Source organism: Protopterus annectens, chromosome 5.part0 (genome assembly GCF_019279795.1).
Source record: "Protopterus annectens isolate FY-2018-M chromosome 5.part0, PAN1.0, whole genome shotgun sequence".
Lineage (NCBI taxonomy): Eukaryota > Metazoa > Chordata > Ceratodontiformes > Protopteridae > Protopterus > Protopterus annectens.
Window position 1 is genome coordinate 1,675,218,892 of NC_056735.1, and position 18,287 is coordinate 1,675,237,178.

At 47.0% G+C, this 18,287-nt stretch overlaps 1 protein-coding gene across 1 annotated transcript in view; it reads right to left on the reverse strand.

Annotated features, from left to right (window-relative positions):
* Positions 1 to 18,287, reverse strand: part of BRWD1 (bromodomain and WD repeat domain containing 1) — a gene marked incomplete in the record, with an annotated part of 4,378,631 nt that overhangs the window by 4,005,249 nt on the left and 355,095 nt on the right. Inside the window, 1 exon segment of the mRNA XM_044071461.1 lies at positions 9 to 169. Within this exon segment, the coding sequence (XP_043927396.1) occupies positions 9 to 169 (161 nt within the window).

Genomic DNA, 18,287 nt, shown 5'->3' on the forward strand with positions numbered 1-18,287 from the left:
TTACTCACAGTAAATATCCTGTGTCCAGTACGGTCAAAAGCAACACAATACACAGATGACAAGTGCCCAAGAATCCTCCTACACATCTTTATGTTCTGGTAATTGTTGACAGAAAGCAAAGCTGTAAAACGTGCACTCCCAGTCAGCTGTCGGCCGCGAAGAACAAGAACTGTAACAAACATGCAAAAATTTTACAGCCTGATTATCTTCAGAATACCAAATAAAATTAAAGACTCTTATGCATTTTAACCTTTGATTTATTCTCCACTTGACTTTTAAATGTTCTCAGTTTACAGAGAATACTGTTTTTTTTTTTTACAAAAAATTAATGAAAATGCAAGGAAAAGCACAATTGTGTATACTTACCATAAATGTAGATGTTCAAGTGTATTCACTGTTGGAGTGATTAATTGTGGGAATTCTCGCCATGGAAGCCCTTGGCTGGCTCGTCTATCAGAGACTTTTTCCCTCCTCCAAGAGCTGGCAAACACCGTATTCAATGTTACTATAACTCTGGTATAAAGGGAGTCGGCAGGCACCATGATCTCAGTAGATTCTTGCCCCTACCTCTTAAGAGCTCCTCAGCAAGCCTCTGAGATCAGGGGTCTGAGTCCATGAATTCCCGATAGTAGAGAATGGGGAAGAGGAGGGGGAATCACCCAGAGTTACAACGTGCATGTCCTAAGCCCATTCAAAAGACCAGAGGGGGAAGGAGGGAGGGAAATAATATTGCAACAGTTAATACACTCAAACATCTACATTTATGGTACATGTACACAACTGAACTATGTTCATCATGTTTCACTGCTGCAGTCCTGCCTTGTGGGATGATTCCCAAAGCTGAAATAAGGGTGGATGGAAGAGTTAGAGAGAGGCAAGGAGACCCTACAAAATGACAATGGCAAGTTCTGCTTTGGATTTTGAAAACGTAGGAAGATGGTAGTGTTTCATAGGTTGGTACTAGGCTATTGGCCCTAGTGCCTATAAAAGCCTAGCCATAACAATTCCCTGGCTATTTCTTCCCACAATATTTACTTCCCTGGACCCCTGTGTAGCAGGGTGACTGACGTGATCCCCGGGGTAAATTTCCCATCTCCCATTCAGTCGTCAAGGTTCCTTATGAAGAGGGCCAAGGAGGCGCTCTGCTTGACATGTATGGACAGTCTTTTCCAGAGTATGGGGAGTCTCTGGGTCAGGAACCTCTCTCTCCAGCATGTTTTGTTCATTGTGATGACAAGGTTTAGGTCATTGGAGCGTGTGGCTCTGATTGGGATTTCTTTAAGAGCAGCATGTCCAACAGCTCTGGGCTTGACATAGCCTTGTATGTTAAGCAGAGACAGTCTCTGAATAGACTATATACGACAAGAGTATAGCTGGAGTTTTTTTAGTCGGTCAGCATAGTGCATCTGCTTTAAGCCTGTGATTCTTTTAGTGAGGTGTTTCTGCGGCCCTTCCAGTTGTTGTAGAGGTCTTGTGAGGTACATACCAAACATGGCGTTGTACTCTATGATGGGTCTAATGAGGGATGACTACAGTGGGACAATGACCTCCTTTTTTCTGGATGAAAAGCCCTTAGTGATGAGGTGTGCCACATAGAAGGATTTCCTGACTGTTGTGGCGATGTGGTTATCGAAGGCGAGTCCACTGTCCATCTGTGTTCCTAAGTCTCTTATCACTTTCTGTGTTTAGTGTACTGCCATCTATGTGGTAATTCATGGGTACATGTTTTTTTCCCAAAGGGGATAACTATACACTTCTTGGCATTGAGCTTGAGCCCATGGCTCTGGCACCAAGCATCTGTTTCTGTAAGGCCCTTTTGTAGAATATCCACATAATTTTGGGATTCAATAATGGCTCCCAGTTTGCAGTCATCTGCGAACTTTGTTAGCCAGAGTTCCTTAGTGTTGGCCTGTACTTCAGAGAAGTAGATGCCAAGCAAGAACAGTCCCAGGACTGAACCCTGAGGTACTCCACTTGTCTGGAGCTGGATTTTGGAGTCGGCTACTTTTACAATCTGGGTTCTGTCAGTAAGCCAGTTGGCAATCCATCGAGTGACATAAGGATTTATGCCCAGCTTAGTAAGTTTATCTAGGATTCCAGAGTGGGGGATGGTGTCGAAGGCCTAGGGGAGGTCCAGATAGGCTGTGTGATCCACCTTACCCTCGCCCACGGCTCTGGAGACTTGATTCGAAGAAGTCAATCACATTCAAGAGACACGATCAGCCCTTCACAAACCCACACTGGGTGGGATCCAGTGTTTGAAGGTTGCCAATGTCTTTGTTTATAAGTTCCATGATAATACGTTCCATAGCCTTGCAGATCAGGCTAGTCAGACTGATGGACAGTAGTTCCCAGGATCCAAGGTGGACCTTGTGGAGTGGGCTAACTAGCTTGTGCGCCACTCAGTGGGCATGAACCCGGAGGTCAGGTTATGACTAAACATGACAGATGAGGTGCCAGTTCATTTTGTAGTTCATGTAGTACACAGCCAGGGATGTCGTCTGGTCCCATGGATGCTGTATTCCTAGCTTTGGAGAGTGCATTTTTCACCTGTGTGACTAATTACTGGAATTTAGCAATCTTTCGGTATTGCGATGGGCCATTTAGAGGGTGAGGGGGGGTGAAGTTGGCACTGAATCGATCTGGCAGGATACTGGCAATGTCCTTCAGATCAGTATATTTACTGCCATTCTGTTGTAGTTAGAGTAGATCTGAGCATTGCCATTTAGATTATTGACATAGCTATAGAATGCCTTGTGGTCGTCTTTGGAATCTTTGTCAGTTTTATTTTCATAACTAACTTTGGGGGATTTTATGAGGGATCTCAGCTTCTTAATGATGCTGGTAAGGGAGTTTTTTGCATCCTGCAATTTTCCTCTATTTGCAACAGTTTCTTCCTTCTGTTGTATAGTTTATGACAGAGGACCACCAGACTGGCTTCCTTTTTTTGGAGGAAAGCATCTTGGTTCTATTTGGGATGGCACGATTCATGAACGAGTGGATGTGCTCGTACAGTGCTTTAGTGTAGGATTCGGCACTCGAATTTTCAGTTCCCGTCTGCATGGGTGTCATGAAGTTTGTCACTTCTGACTTGAGTAGCATGAAGTTGGCCTTGGAGAAGTTTTTTTACAGATATTTCCTTACTGGGGGGGGGGGGTTAGGTGGGATGTGGATGTCAAAGGAGATTAGCTTATGGTCAGACCTAACCAACAAGGGGGTGACCACTGGTGTGGAGCATCGACTTCCCATGTTGGTAATGACCAGGTCCAGGATATTGGAGCCCCTGGTGGGACTATGGATTAGTTGATCCACAGCACTGGAATTTATAAATTCCAAGAACTGTTGGGCAAAGGTGTTGTTACAGGAGTAGTTTTCCCAGTTAATGGAAGGGTAGTTGAAATCACCCAGTATTAGGGTGTTTGGTTGTATCTTAACATTTTCCAGTATGTTTAGAAAGGTGTAGTGAGAATCTTGGGGCATGGTGGGGGATCTGTAGCAAGCTACAATATGGATTGCAGTCTTACCTAGTGTTAGATGCACCTGGAGAACTAAAGGTATGCACACAGGACCAAGTAACTGCTTCCAAAATCTCCTTAGTGGTCACCCCTTTAAAAGGAAGGCAGTAGAGGTAGCACTGGCCCTAGCTGAATGTGTCCTTACAGCCTCAGGAGGCTTCTTACCACGATGGCTGTAGCAAAAGGAGATATAGTCAGAGATAGATTTAGAGATGGTTTGTTTGGAAACTGTTTTCCCTTCAAAGGAATTAGCAAAAGCTACGAACAGTTGGCTAGAGCCAAGACGGTCAGAAAATCAGACCTAGTAGTAATGCAATTGCCTATGTAAATCCAAAGAACGGAGGATCTTTTCTCCCTTATTTAGGGGCTGGGGAAGAATGTAGAAAAGTGTATGGATTGGTTTAATGAAGTCCGTCTCCACCTTTGGCATAAAGGAAGAGTTAGTCCTGAGAGACTCTGTATGGGTGGATGATGAGGAATGGTTCCACCCACATAAGGTCATGAAACTCAGACACCCTTCTGGCTGAGGTAATGGCTAATAGGAGTACAGTCTTCCTGGTCAAGAATATTAAATCAGTGGAAGCCATAGGTTCAAAGGGTGGAAGAGTAAGTTTCTCAAAAACAATACTGAGGCCCCAGGGAAGGACCGGAGGCTTTCTGGGAAGCCTAACCTGGATAATTCCTCTCAGAAACTGTTTCATGAGGGGATGTGAAAAGAGAAGAGGCTGAGAAGGCAGATATAGCCGAAGCATGGATTTTAATGGAGGAGTATGAGAGAACTTTTTCAAAAAGTCTGGACAAACACGACAGGATGAAAGGAATTTGAGCTGGACAAGGGTTTTGTCCTGTCTACACCAAAAGGTGAATCTTTTCCATTTGGCAAAGTAAGACTTCCTAGTTCTAGGTTTCCTGACCTCATTTAGGATGTCCAGGACCCTGTTCATCAAGGAATGGTTCTCCTACCATGGGATCAAGGTATCATCTATGCTGACAATCCGAGTGTCTGCAAATTGGGGTACATTATCTTGCCACTGTCCTGCATTAGTAGGTCCTCTCTCTCTAGCAGTTGCCATGGATCCTTGCTGGGTAGGCTAAGTAGAAGAGGATACCAGTGCTGCCTGGGCCAATTTGGGGCTATCAGAATTATTTCTGGCCCCTCTTCCCTTACCTTTAGCTATACCCTGGGAAGCAGTGGCACTGATGGGAAGGCACAGAGGAAAAGGCCTGTCCAAGTGAAAGAGAAGGCATCTGTCTTCCAAGCGGACTTCATTTTCATTTCTGGAGCAAAACTTTTTTCAAGTGAACATTTTCCTTGGTGTCAAAAAGGTCCACTAGTAGCACACCCCACTGAACAGAGGAAGACTTCTCCAAACAGTTGCCAACAGTAGAGGTCTGCCAGGCTCCTGCAGAAGTGATTCACTAGCCAATTGCTTTCTCCCGATAGGTACTGTGCCATGAGGTGCAACCCTAGGAAGTATGTTGTTTCCCAAATGTCCAAGGCTAGGTGGCAAAGTGGTAAGAGTGGGTCCCTCCTGTTTATGTACCACATAACCATGGTATTGTCTGTTTTTACCAGAAAGACTCCGGGTTTCCATTTCTTTTGAAAAACAATCAGGCCTTTTTGGACTGGCATAAATTCTTTTAAATTTATGTGCTTATATCTGAACTTGGAGTCCCATTTGTCCTGAGTCTGGAAGCTGTCTAAATGGGCTCTACAGGCTATTTTTGATGCAGCCGTTATCACAGCTTGTCCCTGATGGGTTAACTTGAAGGGGAGGCCCAGATTTAGGGAACATGCCTGGGTCCACCAGACAAACTCCTTACTAAGGCAAGGAAGCAGTTTTATTTTGAAGGTTAGAGGCTGTGAATGCTGACACCACACATTTTTAGGTACAACAGAAGTTCTCATGTGCAGTCTTGGCCAGGGGGATCATAAGGATGCAAGAGGCCATGTAACTCAGGGCCTTGAGATTCTCCCTGGTTGTGAGGTAACTTCTAACCAGGATTTCTTGAAATACAGGGTCAGGAAGGAGATGTTGTCCAGAGGTAAGAAGGCCTTTGGAAGAGCCGAGTCCAGTAATGCCCCCAGGAACACAATCCTGTTTTGGGGGTTTGTCTGAGGCTTTTCGTGCACTGATGGGTAAACCTCACAGAGGTTAGAAGATTTGGGGTGTAAAGCTGGTCCGCTCTCAGTTTTTCTAGATTTGTTGCCTGAATGAAGCAATTGTCCAAGTGGGGTAAATCTGAAATCCCTTTGTCCTGCAAAAGGCTACCATCAGTGGTAGGCATTTTGTGAAAACCCTGGGAGCAGCAGACAAACCAAAGAACCGAGCACAGAATTGATAGTGTCTGTTACCTGCTCTGAAGCACAAGAAGCTAGTGTGCGATCCCTCTATGGGAACATGTTGGTAGGCATCGTTTAGGTGCAGGGTAACTATAAAGGCAAAGGGGAGTTCATGGGCAGAAGTTTTTCAAGAGTTAGCATTTTGAATGTTGGAACCTGTAAGAATTGGTTGAGCCTTGACAGTTCCAGAAATGGCCTCCAGGTAATTTCTTTTCTGGGTACAAAAAACAGTCTGGAATAAAAACCTTTTCCTTGTAAGTGTTCTGGAACAGATTCCATACAGCCTTGAGTGCACCGTAACTATCTGGGTTGAGGCCTTGGATTTTTGGTTTGTAGGAATGTCTGGGAAGCCTAAGTGAACCAAGCATTGCTTGAACTTGAGTTTGTAAACCCTTTGAAATTATGTTTAGCACCCATTAGCCCCTGGTAGTATGACTTCAGTTCCTGTGAAATAGTGATAGCCTCCCCCCCCAGCTTGAGTGGAGGAGAGGATGGTGTAGAAAATACCATGCACGAGTCACAGTTGTTACCTGCCTAGGGGCAAGACCCCACTGGTCTACTTGAATCTGTTTGCCATTGTTTGAGCTGCTGGTGCTGTCTTTGGCTACTTTCCTTATGGGGTTTTCTTTGTCTAGGCTTAGACTGGGGGGCTGGAAAGGACCAATGCTTGGTAGGGTAATTTCTGCTGAAACAAGGAGGATGGACCTGAAGGAAGTCCTTTACTGTGTGTGCAGACTTGACCTTATCCACCATTTTCTTAACGTCAGCTTCAGACTTAGGACCAACGAAAACATTTTTTCTAATGAGGCATCAGACTAGATCTGATGTGGTCTAGGAAGGACTGCTCCCTCAGCCATGCATATCTACTGGAGGCTTCCATGGCATCATAGACAGTGCAAAGAGTATTTAATTGCCCGAGAACAGGAGTTCCAAAGATCTAATAATTCATTTGAAAGGCCCTTATTTTCAATGCCTATCAATTTCCGTTTTATCTGCTCAAGAATAGCTTTGCTAAGTGACATTATGAAACTGGCAGCTTAAAGCCCTCATGATGAGGGTAGAACGGGTGTAGACCCTCTTTCCAAATCTGTCTAAGACCTTGCTTTCCTTGACAAGTAAGCAAGTGACTTTTGGAAGAGCTAGCTTTTGCTCCCTTAGGGCCTGCAGTCAACTTCAGAGTCGGCCACAGGGTTCTTAAAGAGGATTTTTATAGGGTTCTAGATTCCCACAAACACCGGTCAGGTTTTTAAGGAGCAGAGGGCAGTGTGTGTTGTTGCAAGGAAGAATCCTGGAAGACATTTTCTACCACCTTTAAGACAGGGGGTATGGCAAGGGGGTTGTACTCAGACTGAGAAACTCCCTGACCCTTTTTGTTGATTGTGGGTAGTCCTGAGCTTCTCATTTGAAATGTTCCCTCAAGATATGTGAAGCTTCCCCAAAGGCAATATCTTCAGTGAAAGCTGATGCAAGGTTCTCCTTAGAGTCCGAATCTCCATAGGAGGCAAAGGAAACGCCCTCTTCAAAGGTGGGCTCCTCTTTGTAAAATTCATAACCAGAGTCCAAAGAATCAGAAAATTCTTCTGGAGTAGTGTCTCTTTCTTTTACCTGGTTAGGACTCTGGGAGGGGGGAGGCATCTAGATGTAACCAGGGAGATCAAATCCTCAGCTAACCTCACAGAGTCTTGTTGGTAGACCTGGGAATGGGCGCAGGTAGGCCTAGACTGAAACAGGGCAGGAGTAGCTTTCTTGTGAGCAGCCTTCAGTTTGGTCTAAGGCTGAACTCCTCCCCCAGACGAATAGACTCCTGGGAGTGAAAAGCAGCAGTAATGTCTTGATGACACGAACATCCTGCATAGTGGTCCCAGACCCAACCAACAGAGTCCTTTGGCTTGAAAAGAAGTTGAGGGACCAGGAAGCATACCGGACCCTGAACACATCTCGAGGGAGGCCTGTGCCACCACCTCGGTCACAGACGGAGGCTGTGAAAGTGCCTCACCTTCGACAATAACAAGCCTAGGAGGACTGGTTGACAGGGAGTGAGTGCTGTCTGAGGCCCTACACCTGAATCTCTTCCTTTTTCCGCCTAGGGAGATCTACTTCAGCTCAACTGGTGGAAGCCATAGTAAGCAAATGACCTAATGACTCACTAATATGGCTAAAAAGAAGTTATGTACTCACCATAACGTTCCATCTGAGTAGGTAACTTCATTTGTCAGCAACCTGTGGGTACCGGATCTGTCCTGGATCTGAGCCGGCAGCTTTCCAAGCTAGAGATCAGAGCTCCAAGCTCCTCCCCCTTACCCATAATACCCTGCTACCTCCCCTCCAGTCCTCAGAGTTTGCCCAATTACCAGACAACACCAAGACAAACAATACCTGAACATCCTAACCTGATGCATACCAGGACTGAATCATTCTATCATACAGGTAACGAAAGCCAGGTTAGGGGGAAGGGGGGGGGGTGTCGGTTGCTGACAAATGAAGTTACCTACTCAGATGGAACGTTATGGTGAGTACATCTGAAGTAGTTAATTTCATTTGATCAGCAACCTGTGGGACAGAGTCCCCAGCTACCAAAAAACTTGGGAGGTCCTCAAGGAAGAATATTCCGGAGCACTGCAGAGCCAAAGGCCGCCCTCCCTCTGGATATCAGATCTAATTTATAATGAGAAATAAAGGTATGAGAAGAAGCCCAAGTATCCGCAGAACAGATGTCATCCAAGGGAACTCTTGACCCGCAGCAGAGGTAGCCATAGAATAGGAAGAATGACCATGAACCCCCAAGGACTCCGGCCGACCAGAAATTCTGTATGTGAGCAAAATGCAGTGAGATATCCATCTAGCTAGAGTCACCTTCGTTACTGGTTTACACAAGGATGGCTTAGCAAAGGAAACAGAGCTGCTCCAACGTGAGAGAGGCAGCTGTTCTGTGCAAGTAAAAGCGCAATTGTCTATGCACATCTAATGAATGCAGTCTGTACTCCCCCTTGTTCTCATAGTTACGGAAGAAAACAGGCAGATTAATGGATTGGTTGATGTTAGCCTCGGAAGCCACTTTAGGTAAGGAAGGATTAGTCCTGAGAGATGCTCTGTCCTTACGGAAGACAAGATACAGGGGTTTAGTACAAAGGGCCTGAAGCTCAGATACTCTTCTAGCTGAGGTAATAGCAATTAAGAAGGCAGTTTTCCAAGACAAGAACTTTAAGTCAACAGAAGCTGCAGGCTCAAAGGGTGGACCAGTTAGAGCCTGAAGGACTAAGGTTAGGTCCCATGGGGGAACCGCATTCTTGACAGGTCTTAAAAGAAAGGTGCCCTTTAAGTCTTACAGATCTTAGTGGAAGCTAAAGGACCAAGATTGTCCCCGATGTGGAAGTGGGAAATGGCCACCATTTGAACCTTCACAGTAGAACTGGCCCCTTGATGGAAAATGTGAGATCGAAATTAAAGTACTGCTGAAATGGGAGCCGTAAAAGGGTCCAAATTCCTACGCCAGGCCCAGATGGAAAAACGTTTCCATTTACTGTTGTAGACCTTCCTGGTAGAAGGCTTATGCGCCGCCACCAGGATGGATTTAACTGCGGACGAGATACCGGGAGTCCTAGCCACTAACGCAACTGGATCAACAAAGCAGAGAGCTTGAGGTTGTCCAGATTTGGAGTTTTCAATCCCGAAGGATGAGAAATCAGATCCTGAATGGGATCCAAGATCCAAAGAGGAGCTACGAGATGAGACCGTAGGTACAGAAACCAGGTTTGACGAGGCCGGAATGGGGCTATGAGGATAACCTTACTCCCCAATGGACGAGCTTTCTGTAAGAATTTTGTCATTAACGGGGGAGGAGGATAAGCATAAAGACCACCGGATGGCAAAGCATGAACTAGAGCGTCTCTGGGGCTCTCCCCCAGTGGGGGAATTGAGCGAAAAACACGCTGCACTTTGCGTTCAAATGCGATGCGAAGAGATCGCAGCAAAGTTGACCCCATTTGAGGAAGATCTATTTCGATACTAAGGGGTTCAGAGACCACTCATAAGGCAAGAGAATAGTTCGACTTAGCTTGTCCGCTAAAATGTTGGACCGACCCGGAATGTGCATTTCTAGCAGAAAACGGTCGGTGGATATCGCCCTCTCCCAAACTCTCATGGCCTCTCGGCAAAGAGGGTAAGACCTGGTCTGGAGGAAGAAGAGCACGGAGAGCTTGCAATGCTAGAAGCACTGCCCTCATCTCCAGAACATGGATATGCAGAATGGTCTCCAAGTCCACGTGCCTTGGACAGCTCTACCCATGCAATGCCCCACCCCCCCACCCCAGGCGAGAAGCATCTGTGGTCACCGTGGCTTGGGGTTGAGGCATCAAAAACAGCCGCCCTTCCCGAAGCTCTCGGGAATGGAGTCACCAAAGTAGGGAGTCCCTGCAAACTCTGCTGAGGGGAATCAGGGAGTCCAACGGATGTCGAAGGATGGACCACTGGACCTGTAAGGTCCATTGAAGAACCCTCATGTTCAAGTGGGCTAGGGGTGAAAGGTTGATGGCTGCTGCCATGGACCCTAGGGCTTTCAGGACTAATTCCGCTGATGGGGCCGGAGATTGGAGAAGTGCTAAGACGTGGAGAGTTAAGTTGCGGAGTCTGTCTGATGTCAAGAAGGTCTTGGACTGAAGTGCGTCTATTCTGGCCCCTATGAAGTCCAGGACCTGAACAGGTTGAAGGGACGATTTTTTGTAATTTATAGTGATCCCCAACTGGTGGGCCAAGAGCAGGAAGCAATCCCTGGCTGAGCATAGTAGATGCCTGGTGGGAGCAGCGAGGAGACAGTCGTCCAGGTAAGGAAAGACCTGTATTCCCTGAAGCCTCAGGTGGGCCGCTACAACTGCCATGACCTTGGTGAACACCCTGGGGGCTGTGGTGAGACCAAAAGGGAGGACCCTGAACTGATAAAGACTGGCCCCCAACCAAAAGCTGAGAAATCTCCTGGATCGCCTGTCCATGAGAATGTGGTAGTACGCATCCTTGAGGTCTATGGAGCACATCCAGTCGTTCTCCTGCAGAAGGGGGAGAATAGATTGAAGAGTGACCATCTGATATTTATCTTTGGCAATGAACAGGTTCAATGCAGACAGGTCGAGAATTGGTCTCAAGTCCCCCGTCTTTTTTGGCACCAAAAAGAACCTGGAGTAATTGCCCGACCCGGACTGGCCTGGGGGGACGTGCTGGATGGCTCTTTCTTAGCAGCTTCTTTATTTCTAAAGCCGCCGCCTCCCTCTGACTGGGTGGAACATCGGGGAGGCGCCTCAACTGAGGGGGAAGATTTATGAAGGGGATAGAGTAACCTCTGGATATTATTCAGAGCACCCAGCGATGTCGTGATGGACTCCCAGTGTGTTAGGTGTTCCGAGAAACACCCCCTGACTGCCTCCAGAGAGGAGCAGTCGGGCAACCCCTCAGGGTTGCTGCGCGGGGCAGTCAGAAAAAGGTTCCCTCGACCCGAAATTCTTCGGCCCCCTCGGCCTCTCTAGGCCGGCGTCCACCTTGTCCTCCCCTGCCTCAGAAGGACGAAAGGTCCGGAGCATAACAGAACTGCTGAGATTTCCGGAACCACATCTTCTTTTGTCCTCTCTGGTTCCTGGAAAAGGACCTTTGAGGAGCAGAGAAGCGGATTCTGATGGCAGACAGCGTCTTCCCGTCTTTCTCGTTCTGGAGCAGCGTACTGCAGACAGTCTTGCCAAACAGCGTAGAACCGTCAAAGGGAGCGTTCACGAAGGACGCCTTGAAGGGTTCCGCAAAGTCGCAGCCAGGCGTGACGCCGTAAGGAGATGCCTGCTCTGCTGGCTCTAGCTGCCCTCTTCGTGGCATGGGAAAGAAGTCGCATAGATGTGTGAGATATCGATTTTAGAGTGGCCATGCGAGCCGAGAAAGTTAGTTTGTCCTCGGCCGACATGGACTCCGGAGGAGACCCAGCGTACTCTTACTAGATCCCACTGAAGCCTAATCACAAGTAATTCAGCGCCCTTATGGAAAAGGTGGCTGAAGCAAACATCCGCTTTCCAATGTGATCCATTGTCCCGAGACTCCTTGTCGGGAGGATGGACCGGGGAACTATCCTGTGCCAATTCCTTCTTGGTGGCAGCCGCCACCACCATGGCATCTACCGGGGAACCTTTACTCCACGCTGTCTTGTCTGTCGGGGGACTAAGGATCTTATCTTGTCTCCTGGGTTTTGGCTCTACAGTGTCCGGCTCCTTCCATGCCCTGGTAGTAATTAGGTTTACCAGGGGGTCGGCCGGAGGGGACACCCAAGAGTTAGACGGGCCTGTGTCAAATGCCTCCAGAAACACGGACTCATCCGAGGAAGGTTTCTGGGCTGACCACCCCCTCTAATGCGCAGCATCTCCATAATGTCTCCAAAGGAGACATCCTCAGGGGGTAACCTGGGGGAACCTTCCCCTTCCTCCAAGTCAGTGTCTTCCGTGAGGGACTTGGGGGGAGTCCAAGTGCCTCCTCTTACACTTTTGCTTGCGAGGGACTTCAACAGGACTGTCCGAGGGGGGCTCACCAACGGGGTCATGCTCCTCTACAGGAACTAGCTGGTGTGTAGACGCAGGCTGTCCCTGGGGCCAGATGATGGAAGACAGGCCCATCTGCGAGGGAATGGTGGGTGGATCTGTAGCACGAGCCGGGGACCTCGAATCCCTCGAGAGGACCCTCTCCACCACGTCGAAGGCCGAAGGTGAACCACTCTCCCTGGGATCCGAAAGCAGCCCCCTCGGATCAGACGTGTGGATCGGCGCTGGAGCCGAAGCGATCGGACCCGAAAACGAAGTGTGCTCTGACCGCATTGGAGCCGAAGACATACTCACCCCTCCGGATCCGAGGCTGGGCTCATGGCCCAGAGAGCTCACATCTGAAAAGGGACTCTATAAACTCGAAGGTAAGGCTTGCGTTGCAGTAGAGATTACTATCAGTGCCGACTCCCCGGCTCCGAGGCTACTCTGATTAGACGGCTCTGAAACCAGATAATGGATCGGAGAAGAAGCAATGGGGGCAAAGGGGGCCAAGCTCCCCCCCCTGGAGGGGGGGGGCAAGAGCACCCCCATCTGCATCTGGGCCTGAAGGAAGCGACGCATCATCCGGTCCATGTCTGCATCAGAAAGGCTTCTCGCAGACCTAGAAGAGGCCGCCGAGGCTGGCCGGGAAGGTCGCCTTGACTACCTCGAAGGTGGCCGGGGCTCCTCCTCCGGCTCCAGAGAGAAACGTGGGGAAGGGAGCCGATGAGGGGGAGGACCTGGGAACCTTCAAGGGAGAATAGAGCTGCTTAGCCGGCGGGGCCGAGGGGGCTGAGTCGGCCCGCTGCTTGTGGCTCCTATGCCTCTTCCCTGTCTTTGTCTCTCTTTCTCCCTCTATCGCTCTTCTCTTTCTTTCTAGGGTCCCTCTCTCCCTGGGACACAGTGGGAGACTGAGTCCCAGTCAGGGGAGCAAGAACCGTTGGCTGAACAGCCGCGACTGGCGCCACTGAGGGAGAGGAGGAAGAAGTAGAATCCGCGGGTAAAAGGCCCGCTAAGATTAACTTGTTCCTCCTGTCTCTCAGAGCCTGGGGGTTAAAGGCAGCACATATCTGGCAGCCTGATGTCGAATGTGCAACCCCCAGACAAAGAACGCACTGAGTGTGGCCATCAGCTGGGGACAGCTTATGGCCACACTCCGAGCTTTTGGAAAAGATGCCCTTAGGACCTTCGGCCATGTCTACTACAATCACACTCCCTAACGCACAGATAAGGGGAAGGGGAATACATTAAAGTTAAATTAAACTAAACTAGCCTAAGGGATCAACTATCACACACACACACACACTTTTTAAACTGGTAAAAAGGTAGAGAAAATTCCTAACCTTATCTTACCCAACTGCAAGGAGCTCGTCACTCATGCTTATAGAAGCCGCAGCAAACGAGATCGGAGGACTGGAGGGAGGTAGCAGAATATTATGGGTAAGGGGGAGGAGCTCGGATCTCTAGCTTGGAAAGCTGCCGGCTCAGATCCAGGACGGATCCGATATCCACAGGTTGCTGATCAAATTAAGTTAACTACTTCAGATCTAGAATTTCGGCCCTATGCTTAATAGTTCTGCTTTTAAAGTGCGCACAAAACCAACAGTTGGGGACATTGGATTCCAGCCCCAAACAAGTCACATAAAAAGGAATGAAAGTTTTGGTGTGGTATCTGCTTGTTTCATTAGAGACCATTACTACTTTTCTCTGACATTAGTCAAACAACATATTAAAGGCTCCCCAATGGGGTAGTTAGCTTTTAGGAGTCTTCTTTCTATGGTGCGGACTGACCGAACTGAGTGCACTCTGCTTCAGGATCCCATGGCAAGAAAGAACTAAGATCATGGTGCTGGCAGACTATCTTTATACCCAAGTGCAGTGGCATCAGATAGTGCATCTGCTGGTTTTTGGAGGAGGGAAAAAGTCTCTGGTAGTCAGGCCAGCCAAGGGTTTCCATAGTGGGAAATCCCACAAGTCAGGACTGCAACAGTGAAACGCAATGAACATCTACAGTACGCACACATCTCACTCTGAAAGCAATGCAACACTTCAGCATTTACTGCATTTCGTGGATAACGAGTGCATCTGAAGATGTACAAAAATGTTTCAGTACTAAACATAAAACAGACCGTGCTTATTATGTTTAAGAGTTGTACTTTCATCATAGGACTTCAGTAATCCCAATCCGGACAGTGAAGTGAGAGTCTTGTCCAACCAAATGAAATATCAAAACCGCTATTTGCCCTCTAATAACTAGACTGCCTTTCACTTTCCTCTCCATCAAATTATCCCGTCTACCACACATTTCCCCACACCAAATACACACATGCTGGTGGAAACTACCAACTTCCAGTTCTATGTTCTCATGACAAAGTCACAATACGATGCTTCACTTTATGTAAGGTGCACCACCTTATCAGACCATCACAACACAAACATCCCAACTACACTGACAACAGAGACAAACATCTGGCTTCTCTTTAAAGTGGCATTTCCAAGTAGTGCATGCAATACACTAGTTAGATACTTTTATGACAATATACATGAAGAACCACTATGATCATGATTGGTATTATGCACTTATGATTTCAAATTATCAGCTTCAATTGCCTTCAGGTCAGATTTGAAAAAGTACCTGCACTGATCCTCGTGAAAACCCTCTTTGTACAACTACAGCATCAGTCTACGGTGAACAACCAACCCCAATACTTCTCAAACAGTTAATGGTTTACAAACGTAAAGAATACATTATGCAAAATGGGTATATGCCATTAAGTATAAACATGTCAGTCTCAAGGAAGAAAAACTTCAGAGCTAAAAATTCAGACAGTTATGATCCTAATATGGTCAAGGACACAATTTCACGAAACAGAATGGAAAGCTACAAATGCACAAGAAAGAAAAGCAAGACAATAAATAAACAAGGGTGGTACAAATCAAGAAAGGAAATGTGTACTTAACATTAGTAGCTTAAATACCAATCAAGATACCCCAAATACCATCATGGATGTAAATGTGAGAGACAGCTTTTACAGTCATCACAGGCAAATGGGCTATTACAAAATCCAACCACTCAATATTCCTAAGGGAAAAACACAGGAGCAGTTTTTGACAAGGAAACATACAAGGGAGAAGCTCAAGATGCAACACTGGTAGCAGTAAAGAAATCAAGTCACTGCAACTAAACCTCCAGTTGTAAACAATAACTTGCACATAAGTGGGAGAGAGGGTGCAATCATCCAATGTACACAGAATAGTGCGTGCACGCTACAATATCAACAATCACAGTTTTGGTTTGCACACATGCCAGATTCCCAAGCACCAAAAACACCTAGTTCACCTCTGTTTAATACTAATGCTTTCCTACTATGAAGACCTACCTAAAACTCAAAAATACATTCCAAAGTAAATACTATCAAATAGTTTTTCAGGACAGTCATTCAGAGTACAACAGTTTCACTTCGCTCTGATGAATGACACTAAAAAAATCTGATCCCTGTTAAATATAATCTATGAATAAGCTGGTTTACAGCACACAGACAGTTTTACAAAATTACACTTGTGTATACTTGCCATAAATGTAGACGTTAGAGTGTATTCACTGTTGCAGTCCTAACTTGTGGGATTTGCTATTGTGAAAACCCTTAGCCGGCCCGACTACCAGAGAATAGCTTCCCTCCTTCTGGAGCCAGGGGATGCCTTAGCTGACATCACAACACTTGGGTATAAGGGGGGGGGGGGGGTCAGCCGGCACCATGATCTCAGTACTTTTCTTGCCCCTAAAGGTAGAAGCCCCCCAGACAGAACCCTGAGGCCCGGGTTCTGGGAGCCTGTAATTCAAGGAGGAGGAAAAGAGGTTTAACCTGACTGAGAAGGAAAAAGTCCCACCCTGCAGAGTAGGTTGAGGGGGAGGAGGGAAGGAAAGAGTACTGCAACAATGAATACACTCAAACTGTACCATGTTCTTTGCATTTCACTGTTGCAGTCCTCACCTGTGGGATGATTCCCAAAGCTGAAAGGAAGGGAGAATAGAAGATTAAGAAGAGAAGAGGATGACCTGCAAGATGGCAGTGGCAAATTCTTCCTTAGATTTGGAAAAGGCAGAAATATGGTAATATTTGGTAAAAGTGTGCACAGAAGGCCAAGTTGAAGTGGGCACCCCTTTAAGAAATGCAGTAGAGGTAGTGGTAGCCCTGGTGGGATGTGTCCTTACAGCATCGGGGAGGGGGGGGGGTGTTTACCATGATGGCTGTAACAGGAGGAGATGCAGTTGGAGATCCATTTGGGGATGGTTTGCTTGGAGACTGGCAAAGGCCACACACAGTTGGTCTGATTTCCTGATACTACTTAGAACCAAGAGTAATGCAGTTGCTTACATACATTGAAGGAATGAAGTATCCTTTTCCCCTTGGTCTGGGGGTTGGGAAAGTAGGCAAATGTACAGATTGAGCCAACGAGGTCTTTTACCACCCTGGACATAAAGGAATGGTTAGTACTGAGCGAGTCTCGGTCTGGGTGGAAGATGATGGTTTCCTCACACAGAGAATGAAGCTTAGAAACTCTTCTGGCTGGGGTGATAGCTAGTAAGAGGGAAGTCTTCCAGGTCAAAAAGTTTAACTCAGTGGAAGCAGCTGGTTCAAAGGATGAAAGAGTTAGTTTCTCCAGTACAAAACTCTGGTCCTAGGGTGGAATTGGAGGCTTTCTTGGAGGCTTAATGTGAACAACCTCTCTCAGAAATTGTTTCATGAAGGAGTGCAAAGAGAGAGGAGGATGCGATAGCTAAAGAATGGATTTTTATGGAGGATTAAGAGTTCTTTGTCACAGAGTCTGGCCAAATAAGACAGGATGACAGGAATCTTGACTAGATAAGGGTTTTGTGCTTTTTGTCTGCATCAAAGGGACAATCTTTTCAGTTTGTCGGAAGAAGATTTCCTTGTACTAGGTCTCCTGGCCTCTTAGAAAATCCAAGACCTGTTTGTCAAGGAGAGATTCCTTCTATGAAAGTCAAGGTATCATCCATACTGACAATTTCAGTGACCGCATGTTGGGGTGTACAATCTAGCCTGTCCTGTGTTAGTAAGTCCATTCTCTGTGGAAGCTGCCATGGTTCTGTGCTTGTCAGGCTGATTAGCAGAGGGTACTAGTGCTGTTTGGGCCAGTCTAAGGCTATTAGTATTACCCTTGGCCCCTCTTCTTTAATCTGTAGCAATATCCTGGGGAGCAGCTGTGTTGGAGGGAAAGCATAGAGGAAAAGGTGTGTCTAAGTGAAAGCATACGTCCTTCAAGCTATTTTGTCCCTGGAAAAAACTTTCAGGTAAGCATTTTCTTTGGAGGTAAAAAGATCTATCCTCAGCAAACCCCATTTTTTGACTATGCTGAGAAATACTTCCCGATACAGTTGACACTCATAGGGGTCCGACAGGCTTCTAGAGGTGATCTGCTAGTTGGTTGTGTACATGCAGCAAGTACTATGCCATGAAGTGTAACCACAGAAAGAGCTGTCACCCAAACATCCACTGCTAGGCAGCAAAGCAGGTAAGAGTGGGTTCCCCTCCATTTAAGTACCACATAACTGTAGTGTTGTCTTGTCTTTACTACCAGTACTCCTGGCTTCTAATCCTTTTGGAAGGCTAACAGGCCTTTTTTGGACCGTCATAAGTTCTTTTGGATTTATGTTGGTCTCTGAAGTTGTAATCCCATTTTCCTTGAGTCTGGAGGCAGTTGAAGTGGGCTCCTCAGGCTACTTCTGATGCATCCATTGAGTTTGCTTCTGGGGAATAAATCTGAAAGGGAGACTCGGGCTGATGGGGGATGCCTGGGCCCACCAGGTGAATTCCATCCTGAGACGAGGGATCAGCTTTACCTATGCTGTGACAGACTGTGAATATT